Consider the following 14,599-nt stretch of genomic DNA (forward strand, 5'->3'; position numbering starts at 1 on the left):
CGGTCCCACAGGGAAGTGGGGGGGGCTGTCATAAGCTCAGTCCTAGATATTCAGTCCAGTCCCAGTATTCCATCGGTAATCCGAATAGCAGCATATATTGTATGCTTACAAGAGCTGCAGACAAAGCCAGGCTTGAAGGCGCTCTAAATTCCTGACAAATCAAAGAAATGCTCCAAAGCAAACAGGACACAGTTCAAGAGCGCGCAAACAAAACAGCACACTTAACCGGGGCACTCAGCTGCACAAATTCGCGATGCAGAACAAGAGGCTGTAACTAGTGGTTCTGCCAAAAACCGAATCTAAAGAGGGTTACAGAAAAATCGTAACATGGATCGGGGTCATACTGTTGCAAAACGTACTGGAATGTGTGAACTGGCTCCGTACCTTAACGAATAAGGGGCTGTAGGACATGCTGCCTGCGACAGCAGGGACAGGATGTTACAGTGCGTTAGAGCCCGGCTCCACGTTCCTACGCGCAAAGAGGAATTCTGCACATCGCTAATTCGGTTCCTCCATCTGGTACCAATCGGGATCTCTGCTGGAGTGCCAGGGCCAGTTACCAGCAGCACTCTTCAAGAAGGCTGGGTACCAGACGGAGAGAACCAGGGGAAAGCAGGAGAAAAAGATCACAGCTCTCTTCAGTTTTTTCTCAACTAGTTTATTCGCTTTGCAGAAGACAAAGAATGAGGGCAGAAATTATAACCATCTTCAAATGAAAGACTGCTGCTGCAAAAAAAAAGGTAATTAAGTTTTCTGTGACCTTACAGAAGGCAAGCAGTAAGAGGCTTACAATGAGGCAGGGAGGTTTAACTAGATTTAGGAAAAAAAAACCCCAAACTTTCCAACTGCTGCAAGAACAGCAAAGAACTGGAGCAAACCACTCGACAAGTTCACGATACTCCTGGTATTGAAAGTTTAAAATCAGATTAAACATTTGCCGGGAGTAGTTCCTTTTGAGAGGGAGCTGAAATAGGTGCTCTCTCAAAGCCCCTTCCAGATCAGTTTCCATGACTCTCTGTCGCCAGATGCAGCCCACGGCCAGGCAAGGTGATTTTAGGTTATCAGCGCTTTGTTATTTACGCTCCCGCACACCAAACAATCCCCGTCTAAAAGCTGCTTCCGTTAACGTTCTGTGTGAACTTCATCCTGTACGCTGAAGTGTTATACCGTGGAGTTTGACAGGTGTTTCCTTACCACCTCCGAATTCCACTACAAGGTTTGCATATTTTTTTAAAGTCATTTATGGTCACCGATCAAAAGAAACGGCTAATAGCCGAGTACACAGTCCGCAGTCCTGGGACAAATTTTATCTGATACAAAAAGGTCTTAAAGGTGATGAGAAAAGTAATAAACGCGCTCCAAATTATACAACCCTGAGTATTCTAAACCAGTACTAATTCAGTTACGGAGCAGATCTGATTTAAATTGATTCTACAGGTTAAAGGAAGACAACTACCTACACCCTGCTCGGCATACGCCGGCAGTAACGACACCGTAACTACTCATCTACAGAGAAAACACATTTATGTGCTAATGACTGGTGGTAACGAACAGCATAAACAAGCCACTGGAGAGATGACCCAGACCTGTTTTCAAGGAGACCTGTAATATTACAAACCACTTGCCAAATTCTGTTCTAATCTCCGCTAAGGCTAAAAAAAAAAAAGAAAAATTTATTAATTCTGGCACAGACAGCCGGATTCCCTCCCCCCCATCACCACCAAGCTCTCGCTGTATTTGTGGAAGACCGGTCAGGGATGTGGGCATAGGTTGCAAAAACAACATACGTATTTCTGTGTACAAAATACAAGGATATTGGAGGAAGGAAATAAGATTAATCCATTTGGACTTAAATTCCTTCTCTCCCCTAATTATACGGTTACTTTCATCGGTAGGTCACGCGGATTATTAATGTGTCAGAACTTACACTGTTTTATACACATTCTCTTTGCCCCCAAAACAAGTACTTTGGTAAAAATTGTCCCTTACAACTTACTTTGTTAAAGCATAGCTGATAACTTACTACAGCTAAGGAAGATCAGCTGAAGTCATATATTGTAACAAATGCTAAAACTGAACTCAGTCCAATATAAAGTGGCCAGAATAAGAAAAAAAAAATAACTCATATAAATAGTCATATGTACACTTTGGTTACCAACTCTGCGGTTGACGGTACTACAGTGAGCTGTAACCTGACCGTTAGTGCAAGTCACCTGTCCAACTATTAAAAAGCAAAAACAAATATAAAAAAAAAAAATCAGAACGCACCAAAAATAGTCAATGATCAGAATTATGCTGCTCTTCTCTAAACTGGAGAAGAGAATTTCAGCATCTCCCGGCTCACCAGCCACACAGGCAATGGTGTCTCACACGTTCCAGCAGCAAGAAAACCGTTCAAAAGTCCCTGCCTGCTGAAGGTTCTGGCTAGCACCATTTCTGTGCCAATGACGTACGCTGGCTTGGCACTGCCATCCAACGCCATTTTGAGAGTAAAATCTTACTTGTAGTGCATAAATGTAGCATGAACATTTGATTCCCAACATGCAGATGGAAAATACAAAATAATAATAATAATAATAATAAAAAGTGCTACAGACATTCTAGAACAGAGGCAGATGCAGAAGTTCAGATGAATAAATGGGGTAGCCAAGAGGCGGGTCCGCAGCTTGCACAGTAAGGTTTCGCAGAAGAACGGGGTGTGCCTGGATGCTGTAACGTTCTTCATCATCATTTGTAGCATACAGCAGCTCCCAGGACAGATTTGCCCACTGACCTCGGATGGCTTCGTCATTAAGTTTTCCCACTTGTACTAACAGTTCCTGAAGAGTGAGGACTCGCCCAGTGTAAATTCCCTTTAAGAACAAACAGATCAAAGCGTTCAGTACGTTCTCCGAGAAGATACACAAGCATTTGGGTTACAAAGCACTAAATGAAGCTTTGGGGCTACATACTATGAATATCGTCCCTTTAAAAATGGCAATGTGTATAAACTAGTCTCCTCGGTTCAGTTCTTCCATCTAGGAAGATAGCCAGGAAATATTGCTGCATCTGAAGAACAATGCGGCGTGATTTTCAACAACAGTGATGTCGGCTCCTGTCTAGTACAAACATAAACTTTGGTTGCACAGCCTTCACGTTTTGGAACACAAGAAGAAAAAAAGGAGTGGAAAAGAAACCCAAAGTTTGATCCTGCCTACCAGTCATTTTCTTTCTTACCATGTTTGGATCGTGGCCCAGTGAAAAAAGGTATGGCTTTTCCTGAAGAACCGCTTGCTGCCACTCAAGATCCGATACCAGTCCGATGTACCAATCGTTTTCATATTCTTCCAGATAGTTAGCCAGCTCTTTGAAGTTCTCAACTGGACCCAGGCTTGCTTTGTCAACCATAAGTTTAAAAGTGTATCTGAAAGGTACAAAAAGCCACACAGTAAGCTGTGCAGCAAAAGACTGAAGAAAGCCTCAGCAAAAGACAGGAGGAAGACAGCTTCTTCAGGCTGGAAAAGGCAGAGAGGCACCATCAAATGTTACCGAGCGCTAGCGACTTTGTAAGGCACTGCTTGTCAGCTGAGTCGCTAGAAGTTAGCGTGGGTATGCTTTTAGCTCACCCAGATGTAAAACACATTAGCTTAAACATCTTTCATTCACCTCAAACGCTGTTACCGCCGCCTGATAATGGAAAGTGCCAAACATCTAACCCCATCACGATTCTCTAAGATTACGGGGACAACGACAATGGGTTGGTTTTTCCCCACTTAACGCGCTGGGTTTCCAGTGCTGGAGGCAGTTGCTGTGGGGAAGGGAAGAAGGAAGGAATCTCCGTATCACAGTCTTCACTGCCCGGGGTTACAGGCAACATTTGTGGAGGAAGAAGCTACAAATATATTTAAATGATATGGTTTTAACACGAACTACTCTTAGTGAAGTGATACTTACTTTCAAAGCACAGGACTCTTTATATAATTTTTATAATCTGAAGGAATATTTTTCTTTTACCTGAATGCTTTTAATGCAAGTTGGAATAGCTCTGGTTTGCCAGTTAGCCAGTCCAAACCAACAGACCACGGAATACCACCAGTGTACGCTCTGAACACATGGCTCGGGGCAGGCACGGTGTTATCCAGTCCAAACAGACCAAAACAACACGACAATACTCCGTGGATGTATAAGTCTTTCAAAGCTTTATCTTTCATAAGGTCTTCAAGTAAATTGGAAGGCTTTTCTTTCAGATGAAAGAAGTCCAGTTGACTCAAAATGAAATGGTACCACTCTTCTGGAAACCTCTGCCTCATTTCATTGACTTTGGAAGTAGGCACCGGGGCTGTTCTCCATTCTTCAGGGATGCTCAATAGCTCTGAGTAACAGCAACTAAATTCAACCTGAGGTAAAACTTCTTGCTGTTTCCCTTTGTCTACAGCAGGAAGCCCGAGCACAACAGCCCTGTATAATTTATCTTCTGGAGACATTTCTTGTGGGACGTCTTGGCTCCGTGTTTCTACAGATCCTGGAATAGGCAGATGTACTTTTGGTGTAGTTCCCAACTGCCCACGTTCTTTTCTGTCTTTCAATCTGCCACTGGGTTCAAGATCAAAAATGTCACTATCGTCAGTCCAGTCCTCAATTGTATCAACACTAAAGCTATCTTCTTCCCTCAGAGGCCTGGATCTTTCTACTGCGCCGCTATGCGGATTTTCTGGAAATGATCCTCCTTTGCTCTTGTCGGCATTGCCTGGGCTTTCCACTGTTTTTGACTTTTTGTAACAGTACTGGACAAGCATCCATACAAGCACTTTAATGAAATCATCTTTCAGATGCTTTAAATTCTCATGAGAGTCAATTATTCCAGATAACACACTTCTGGCATCAGAATACAGCCGCACAGGTAGAACAGTACAAGGAGTCAAAATGTGTCCAAAATGGTGATTAGGAGAGAGAATCTTTGCATGCTCCTGATGTTCAAAGGCCATTTCAAAAATTTCATCAACTCTGTGAGCTTCAGCAGCATGACAGGATGTTTCCTGCAATTCTAGTCCCTAAAGCATAAGTGAAAACAATTGGGTTTTAGTCTTCACCAGTACATATCCTTAAATGCTAGCAAGCTGTTTTCTTGCAACAAATTTTTTCTGAATAAAGATATGTTCCATTGTCAGTATTTCCACAACTGAACCTACAAATCTAACTAGAGATAATAGTAATAGCAAAGCACTTGCTGCAATATTAGACACAGATCAGTGTCTTAAAAAAAAAATATCTTTGCCTCATACAGATCTTACTAGCCAGCTCATTAAAGATGTTGTGTCACAAGCTAGATGATAAGAAATGTCACATCTGCTAAGCACGTCAGTTGCAAGACTAGTTAATATAGCAATAACATCTTAAAAAATTGACTGTAACATCAGGTAAATTAGTTATATTGCTGAACTGTAATACAGCAAAATGTTTGCATGATTTCAGAACATTAATATGTCAGTCCTTCGCATGCAGTTACCTTAATGTTGACACCACAGTAAGTAAAGCCTTTTTCTAGCACCAATATCCACATCAGTCTATCCTGAAAACGGCACAAGTAATGTGATCCAGGTAGAGAGAGACCTAGACAAGAAAAAAAACACAAAACAAAAACTATGGTATTACTGTAGTATGATAGTGATGAAAACCTTCTCTACATGTCAACTGAGGAATTCAACTGCAAACACAAAATATTTCTGCATCAACATCAAAATCAGTTAAAACGGGCTAACTAGTACCCTAGAACCTTACAGAAACTAGCTGCAAAGCTAGATCTTGAAATTGTAGTACTATCTTTGAAAAAGCTGTGGAAAACTGGGAAACCCTCACACAACTGCAGGACTACAATATTCATACTGGACCAGGGTTAAGCAACCCCACCCTCAATTCCCTTTGTAGAGACGACTTTCATGATTAAAGATCATCCTTGGCTGCGTTTCCAACCACACAGTTCCCACTGATGTCACCTGAAGATCTAAAATTCTTATGACTGCCACATACATTAAAGAATCATCATCTAGCACATGAGTATCTTAATGGTCCTACTTGCTGTGGAGTACAAAGTTTATTTGTTATGGGAGAAATAAAAATGTAACTCAACAGGATTTGTTACGTACATCACCAGTTCCTAAACTGACCTGTCTGTGTTCCAGAATGATTAGAAAATATCCCTTAGGATGTGAAATCCAGAGTGTGAACGATTCTGCTCAAGTGTCAGCTTACCAATGACATAATCACACCCAGTTTACAGATACATAAATAGAGGCAGAGCAAGAGCACCTGCTCATCTTTGAAGAGTTGTGGATCAGTATCATACACATTGAACACTAACAGTGGAAATCACCTGTAGTCTTTCTGAAATACCTCTGTGTCTCTCTGTGGGAATAAATCTGATCCCACAGTATTAAATTTGACATCACCAAAAATATAGCCACACAAAATAAACTGGAACTTGAAAATCAAGTCCTGAACAACTTCAGATCACACATCAAAGTAATTAGTACTCAAAAATCCCACAGTCTGGCTCTCACTGTAAAAATTAGATGACACGTCCAAAAAAAAAAGGTACTTTTTCTCTCTTCTACCTATTTCAACAAAAAGTGCAATACCAAACTTCCTACCAACTGGTGGTTATACTGTCTTTTAAGTTATAGCCTACTGTCAACTTCTCCAATACAATGGTGCTGGTCTTAAGCATGACATTTGCTGCCAGTTTATGACCTGCTTCTGCTGTCACTCACATCCAAGTGACCATTCACTTGCACAGAGAATTTTAGTTTTAGAATGTTGTAAGATGAAACCAGTGAAACCAACCATTAAGCAGTAGTTAAAATTTAAGTAACCTTTTCTATCCCACTGAGCTAATGAAGTGCATTTTCTTGCTAACATTTTGCAAAGGTTTTAATTCTTTTCTTGCTAGCTGTTAAAGCTACTAAAACTCCTTTACACAGAAAAAAGTATGGTTTTAAATTAAAATAGAGACACACAAAGTGGTACCTCTTCATTTTGAACTTATCTGAGAACACCACATTTTTTCTTGCTTGAAGACATTAATTCACAGATTTTCCCATTAAAGAAGAGACTTTCCCTCCCCTCAAGACTAGTGTTTTAAATTATTTAATCTGAGGCATACATGCCACCACAGTCATGATGGCAATGGGGAAATATATATATATAAAAAAAAAATGTATAGATATAAAATAGATAGATGTAACAGATATATAACAGATATATATAAAAGATATATTTATATTATATAATATGTATTTATATCTAAAACATACATAGGCTGATGCAGTAGACAAACTGAAGCGTCTCTCTTCGTTAGAGGAAAAAAGCTTCCTAGTTTTATTTTTTTAATACCTCTCTCTACACCCGTACTAAAAGTGCAGCAAATGTTTCCTAGTAAAGCACTTGCATATAGTCTTCAGAAAAGCGTGATTACGGTTAACTTCCACTGTCTTCAAATATTAGTCCATTTTTTCTAGTCATAAGCCATTTTCTAAGAGGCTTATGTAAATATTTGCCTCTTGTCTAAGGGCAACAATCTTTTGATTATTTTGGTTACACAAAGACTGTTTCTTAAGAAAACGAGCTTCAATTTTAACAGTTATTCTGTCTCCAGCTGGGAAAAAGACTCTGCATTTCTTCACCTCTGTTCATATAATTCTGTGAAATACCCATCATGATGTCTTTCACAGGCTTTAAGACCACAAGTCCCGTTACAACCCTACCCTAACTGCCTGCACAAGATACAACATTTAGTCTTACCAACTGGTTCTGTTCTCAACTGTTTACTGCTAGTTAGGCTGTATCATGTATTTTACAAACATCCAGTCCGTATTCACCATACCTAATTAACGTAGCCAGATTAGCAAAGTCACCTTCTGGATCCTGAATAACAGGATTGATGCAGAGAAAGACACATACATACACAACCACAAAGAGCAGTATGACACACCTTCTCTCCACTGACTGTCAAGAGAACTCCTCAATTTATTGCCTCCGATTAGGTGGGATGAATGCATACCATCCTTTTTTGTTCAGTATAAAAAGATTAGGATTGATACTGTTTCATCACCATTAGTTTCTCCTTATTTTAAAGATAACAAACCAGAATTATTTTTTTACAAGAATGTAACAAGTAGAGATGTATGAGAAGGATAAAAGTAATCACTTTTTCCTCAATTGAGCAATCTCTGAATATCAAGATTTAACCTACGCCGCGAAATGTGGTTTAAATCAGATGCTGTGATTCTCCTTTCTCCAGAAAAATCATGTTTCCTAAAATATTTAGCTACATTCCTTCACAGTGTTGCTAGCGTACCTACCTAGGCTACCGGCTGCTAATGCAGACTGCAGAGCAACAGCCAGACTTGGAACCATCTGCTGGTAGTACACGGTATCGGAGCAAACACACGCTGTAGCACCCACAGGTCCTGGCCAGCTTCGGATAGGCCTAGGAAACCCAATCAAAAATACCGGTAGCGTGAAGAGCGGCAGCAAGGGAGAAGAAAGGAGCGCAGAGATGGCAACGAAGATCAGCAGGATCGGGAGGAAAACGACATTGAGTGTGATTAAGGTGGCGGTAGATTTACGACGTTGTTTTTTCTCTGTCCACGATGTCAAAAGAATAGCTATGGCAAACTGCAACTTTGAGACAAACTGAAGCAGTCGATCCCGTAGGATACCAACCTGCAAGATACATACAAGCAGCACGTTTATCTGTATGCTATATCGTATCATATTCAGCACTGCCAAAGCTGCCTTATCTACAATGATTTTCAGAAAAGAAAGCGTGATTATCATTGACTGGTACTTGAGCGTATAAACTTACTACACAGTTTTTTAGCTTCTGTTTGCTAAGTCCTGGACTCTGCAATTCTCTAATAGGGGAGGGCAAGGAAACAAAGACTTTAAGTGACAACTATCTGCTTAAATTTATGTTATGACAATTACCAGCAAGAGTCTGATTCCTGTATCAAGGCTCCTGTTCCACCAGAGGTCTGGATTAAACACCAACATTTGTGCTACTGACACAACCACTATGTCCAGTAAGGCATTTTCTGTATTCTGCCAGACCTAAAATAGAGATATGTTAGACATACTTTTAAAAATGTATTTATCTATCTCTGCTTTTATGACCTGGAATATTTCTTCCAAGTCACCTTCATACTTAAATCATGTAGACGAGAATTTCTTAGGCTAACATATTTAAAATTCAAATTACCATCCTAAATATTCTTGTGAATCCAATGCAAACAGACACAGAATGAAGATTTTGTAGTGAACGGTCTAGTGACAGGAATGCTATCATTGCAAACGGAGACACTGTAATTGAAATAAGAGAATCATTGATTTCCTTTCAAAAACATAATTAAAAGTCTACAGAGGTAAGCAGTCTTATTGCAGAACGGAAATCTTGGTGTAAAAAGAGAACTCCTCCCTTCATTATTGCAAACTCCTCTTTGTATTACACTTCCACGATATCAAACAGTGTATTTGCACTAATAGCCCAAGATGGCAAACATTTATGTCGATGCTTAGTTGTTACTTGCTATTACTTTTTCGTTGTTTGTTTGTTTTCCCAAGAGAAGGGAAATACTCAAATAAGTAAAAATAAACATGGGAAGAGCACTCATCAATCCACTGCCCCAAACTGAGGCCTCTTTATAACTTCAAATAATTTTGATCAAATTTTGGTTCCCCCAAAGTAGATACATTTGTCCCTAACCTACCAGAAAGGAGACTGTTCCCTTTACTAGCAAGTTGGAAAAACCAAATATTTAGTCAGCTTGAAGACTCTCAACTCACTTTTGTTTCCAAATTCCTTTTAAAAAAAATCTACAAGAGCCATTTTTCAAAAGTGAGTACTGATGTTATAACTAAAATCCTTTAAAAGGCCTCGCTTTCTGAACTGGACTTTTAGAAAGCTCAACTTTCTAGCTTTACCCCTAAAAAAGAAATAAATAAAAATCACTAATCACTTCCAAATATTCTGAAGCAGTAATTTTGACCTCAATGCACAATTTAGCAAAACATCAACAAATATTTCCAGCTACTTGGTTTTTCTTAGTTCATTCATAGAATCTTGCACATACAGTAATTCTAGCGTTGTTTCAATCTTCCTACAAGCATCATCTAACAAACAACAGACAGTGCGTATTCCTACCTAGTGTTAGTAAAATCCTCCTGACAACACCAACTTTCATTAGCCTTCTTTGCTTCTCCATGAACACAGTCACAGTCCTGACATCCTTTGGATAAAAGGGGTTTCGGAAGACTCCAAACAAGTACACTCTCTGAATCTCTCTAAGAAGCCACATAATTATAAGTAATATGATCAGAATGTAACTCGCTATAGCCTGAGGACTGGCTTTGGAAAATGATGAAAAGCCTGCAAATTGATGCAGCAGGCTAGCTTCTATGAGAGCAAATGTCAATACAGTCAAATAAAAAATAAATTCCCTCCACCCAAATTGTATTCTAAGACCTCTGTGCATATTTTTAGATTTGCTGGAGGCTAAATGGCTGATCATGGTGTGTTTGAAGGCAAACCCAATCTCGCTTAGGTTAAGACTCAGTATGAACCCAAATCCAGTCATGAAGAGGATCACACCGAGAGTGCTGGGAATGAAATACGATGCTATTGCTGTTCCAGCAGAAATGAGAAACATTATTAATAACCTGTGAAGGAGAAAATAAAAAAGATTTGCTTGAAAAGAAAAAGGTTATAAACAATATTGATATATTTTACAATTATATAAACAACATTTACTTTGTGTTACTTGACATAGGTGAACCTCCTAGTCCAAACTCCAACAGTTGTTCCATTCCCCATAGAAAAAGCGCGTCAAGCGGGGGCAGAATTCCCATTGCCCATAAGAACGGCAGAAAAAGAAATATGATGTGCAAAATCTGGTTTGTCTGTTCTAGAATGGCTGTGTTGACAGCAAACCTGGATAAAAGAAGAAATGTATTTGACTTCTGTGAAGGAAAGATAATTGATGTGTGGGAAGACTTTTTGTTTAACTACTACAGCAAATCCAGAAGTATAAACATTACATATTCAATCTACAAAACCTCAACTAGTATCTTTTAAAAGGAAAAATAAGGACATACATTTATGCTTGGGGCAGTAATACACTAATTAGAACATCAGAACACAGGCTAATTTTTCATTCAAAAGATTTGAAGCCTTCAGATTATGCAGATGAATCGAGTGATGCAAGTATCCTAATTGTTTTGATACTGTTGTGATAATACACTCAAGAAATACTTGTGCAAAAAGAAAGGTCCACAGGCTCTCAACCGTTTAACAAAAAAATGCTAAGTATTTTTTCAGAATTACAAAAGTGAAACTTTACGCAAGTACAAGACCCAAGATGCAAGCCTTAACACTGAAAGAACTGGCACGTTGCCTGTACACCAAGAGATAAACTCTCTTTAGGAATATGTTAGAAATGGAATATCTTAGAAAATGTTATTTTCTACATAAAAGTATTAAAATTTTCCTGTAAAAAAACAAAGATCAGTATTAGAAATCTGCATAAATTCTAAGCCATACGTAGTTCACCAGCTAGCTAGTTAAGTTAAAGGTGGACTGCTAAGATATTTCATTTCTCTCTACTTCTTACCAAATAAGTAAGCTAGCTTCAAAGGCATTTTGTCAGGAATTTAAAGAATGTCTTAATTTTCTCCTCAGGAATTTAGAAGAATTTGGGGTCCAAGACCACGAGTATAATTTTCATATCATAACTGAAGAGGCAACTAGGGTATATCATTAACGAAGACATCTCCAAGTGCAAAACTAGTAAAATCAAACATGCTTTTTTTTTTTTTTTAATGCATTTGAAGTACCCCAACCATAAAATATGTACATGTGACAAAGTGATATAAATATCACCCAACACGGAGAAAGAATGCATAAAGTAAATCTAAAAGCATCTTACTTTAAGAGATTCTACAAATACTTTAGCTAAGACACTCATCTGAAAAGTGGAAATATAGAAGTCTCCTATTTGTAGACTGACATAGTTCTTTTGTCTTACAAAAGCATTTAAAAATCCATGTGCAAAATCCATATAACAAAGATACAGCAATGTTCACATTTGCTTAGGACATAAAAACTAAATTTATGTCCTTTTTTGCCTGTAATTTATAACCCTCTGCAATCACTTTGCAGAGATTAAATTAGAAAATATTCCAGGACAAAACCTGGATATAAATCCAGTGCTCCTGAAGTTTGCAGTGTTTAGATCTATGGCTCCAGATCAGGAAGATGTTTTTTGAAAACATACCCTTTAAAAGGATGTTGATGCAAATGTTCTTGTACAAAAATACCGAGATTGACACTAGAAGATAATTTTAGCTGTCCCTTACTTAGAAACTGCTCTTCCAAATTTACATGGAATGCTATAAAAATTTAACAACAACCTTTTATGCACAGTGTAGAGCATCAATTTTTACCATACACTCTTCTAGCTTCTTTCTTTGGAGTTCCTACAGTTGATTAAAATCTCAAAATAAATTTTCCTCAGAAGAATAATTTCATCTTTCTCATCAAAAATATACAGAATAACCGTTCCTTTTATTAGCTAAATGCCGTATTAGGTTTACCTGTGTGCAAGATCCACTGCAATAAAGACAAAAATATAGAAAGGTCTCATCAGAGCAGTGATTTCGTAAGTATCCAGTGCTTGGAAAGTAGCTGTTTCGGTAGCTGTATTTATGATTAACGAATACTCTCCTATACATATAGTCACCCATCCAAATACAAAGATCATAACAGTTCCTCCAATGTTGCTATACAGCAAGGTTATTCTGTTTGGCAGCAAATACCAAGTTCCCAACCCACACAATACCCCTGCCAGAAGGGAATGGAATACAGTGTTGATTATATACTTCTTGCCAGGAATAATAAATTTTACTGTCTCTGAACCTACACAGCTGGAAAATTCAAACTCATCTTCATCTGTTAGGGTATTCTGAATTTGCATTCTTTCTACTCTCACTGTTTTCTGTTTTGCATATAGATTTGTCATCTGAAGAATAAGTGCAGTAACAAACATCAGTCCTCCTGAAAGTGCTGCAGTATAATAGTCTTTCATAATGCCTAACTGGTACAAAAGTGTTCCTACTCCTCCCAAAACCCATGGCGTCAAGAAAAGAATAATCTGATTCACATATATGTAAGGAGGGGCACAATAGCCTAATTTAAACCGGGGACCTCCCAGCACAGTCTGTGGAAAGCGCTTCAAGAAGAACTCCTGTTTGTAATCATTCAGCAGAGGTACATCTGGACCCATTCTTATTATTCAGGAATGCTGGATGAATATCATTTTTCCTGTAAGAGAACAGAAAGAAAAAGACAGAAACATTACTGAATCTGGAACTCGGAACTTAACCAGGGAATTCTTTTGCCCTGTTTTCATTTACCAAGTTATATTGGAATTCTGACATATTAGTGTTAGTAGACATCATCCTAAAGCACCCACAGAGCCTGCTAGAATACGACTACTAAGCAAACAGCTAAAATGGAAAAAGACTACCTATTTTAAAATAAAGAATACGTTCATGATCTGAAGCTTTAGGCAGCAAATAAAACATATAATCTGTTCTTGGGAGATGATAAAACCAACTCATCTCCACACCAGAACACCTTCCTAAACCAAAAATTTTTTCCATCCGGTCTGATTCCAATCACGTCTTGCCACAGACCTCTAATTCCAATTAATCCTGTTAAGGATTTCCATGTACAAACAGAAGAGTCAGTGATTTCAGTGAATAGCCACATAAGTGCAAGGATACAGTCACACTGAGTTCCCTGTAAAAATCAAAGCCTTATGAAATAAACTATCTGTAAAAAAATTAGTAGAAGCTTTAAAAACTGTTTTCCACATCAGCATTTTTACTGTCCTCCCTACACAGCCTAGTTGCAGAACAGGATCTCAGTGTACTAAGCACTACACAAGGCATAAAACAAACAGTTCACTTTTTGCTTCCTAAAACAGAAAATAAAAAAAAATAAACACAATACTTGTGAGTTGTAGCAGAATCGGCATATATTCTTCTGTATGTCAATGGAGAAAGCTGAAAAAAGGAAAAAGATACCTGTAAACATTCAGAGTGAATCATCACACAGAAATCAGATATGAATACCTATTTAGAGAGGATCAGGCAATGTAGCAATAATGAACGTAAGATGGTAACAACGATATTCAAATATAATTTTATGCTACTAGTCACAAAAGCAAGAATCTATGAATGACAGGTAGAAATACTCAGGCTAAGAGTCAGGGTGGAAAAACAGCACAAAAATGCAGTGCCAAAGCACTTCATTAATAATAATTCTAAAAAAGAGATGTTGGTGTACATTAGGAGATGTACAAGTACTGAAATTCTGACTTTCTTCTACTGGACCTGTATAATCTGATGAATACGTATTAGCCGTCATTGCTGATGTATTAAAAATTAAACACTCGGCTGCCACGGAGTTTCCAAACTACTATGATCCCTTTATACAATACCAAATGCTTTTAGGCACTTCCGAGAACAATTTACTCCTTACATTTAAACAGATATCAATCACTTG

General features: G+C 38.4%; 1 protein-coding gene across 1 annotated transcript; it reads right to left on the reverse strand.

Moving 5' to 3' along the window:
* Positions 1 to 343: 343 nt before the first annotated feature.
* Positions 344 to 14,099, reverse strand: PCNXL4 (pecanex-like 4 (Drosophila)). Its single transcript, XM_009332738.1, has 11 exons — positions 14,045 to 14,099; positions 12,625 to 13,351; positions 10,784 to 10,963; positions 10,178 to 10,692; positions 9,236 to 9,336; positions 8,965 to 9,087; positions 8,337 to 8,700; positions 5,486 to 5,589; positions 3,994 to 5,030; positions 3,217 to 3,403; positions 344 to 2,852 (listed from the first exon to the last, which is right to left on the reverse strand). The coding sequence occupies exons 2-11, from the start codon at positions 13,311 to 13,313 to the stop codon at positions 2,601 to 2,603; spliced, it is 3,552 nt and encodes a 1,183-aa protein (XP_009331013.1). The 5' UTR covers positions 13,314 to 13,351; positions 14,045 to 14,099; the 3' UTR covers positions 344 to 2,600.
* Between the last annotated feature and the right edge of the window lie 500 nt (positions 14,100 to 14,599).

Source organism: Pygoscelis adeliae, unplaced genomic scaffold, assembly GCF_000699105.1.
Source record: "Pygoscelis adeliae isolate BGI_AS28 unplaced genomic scaffold, ASM69910v1 Scaffold179, whole genome shotgun sequence".
Taxonomy (NCBI): domain Eukaryota; kingdom Metazoa; phylum Chordata; class Aves; order Sphenisciformes; family Spheniscidae; genus Pygoscelis; species Pygoscelis adeliae.

Coding starts and splice junctions, on each gene's coding strand:
- PCNXL4 (XM_009332738.1), bottom strand. CDS start 13,313: ATGGGTCCAGATGTACCTCTGCTGAATGATTACAAACAGGAGTTCTTC. Junction 10,693..10,783: donor CCTATGTCAAGTAACACAAA/GTAAATGTTGTT, acceptor TCTCCTTCACAG/GTTATTAATAATGTTTCTCA. Junction 5,031..5,485: donor ACTGTGGTGTCAACATTAAG/GTAACTGCATGC, acceptor CTTATGCTTTAG/GGACTAGAATTGCAGGAAAC.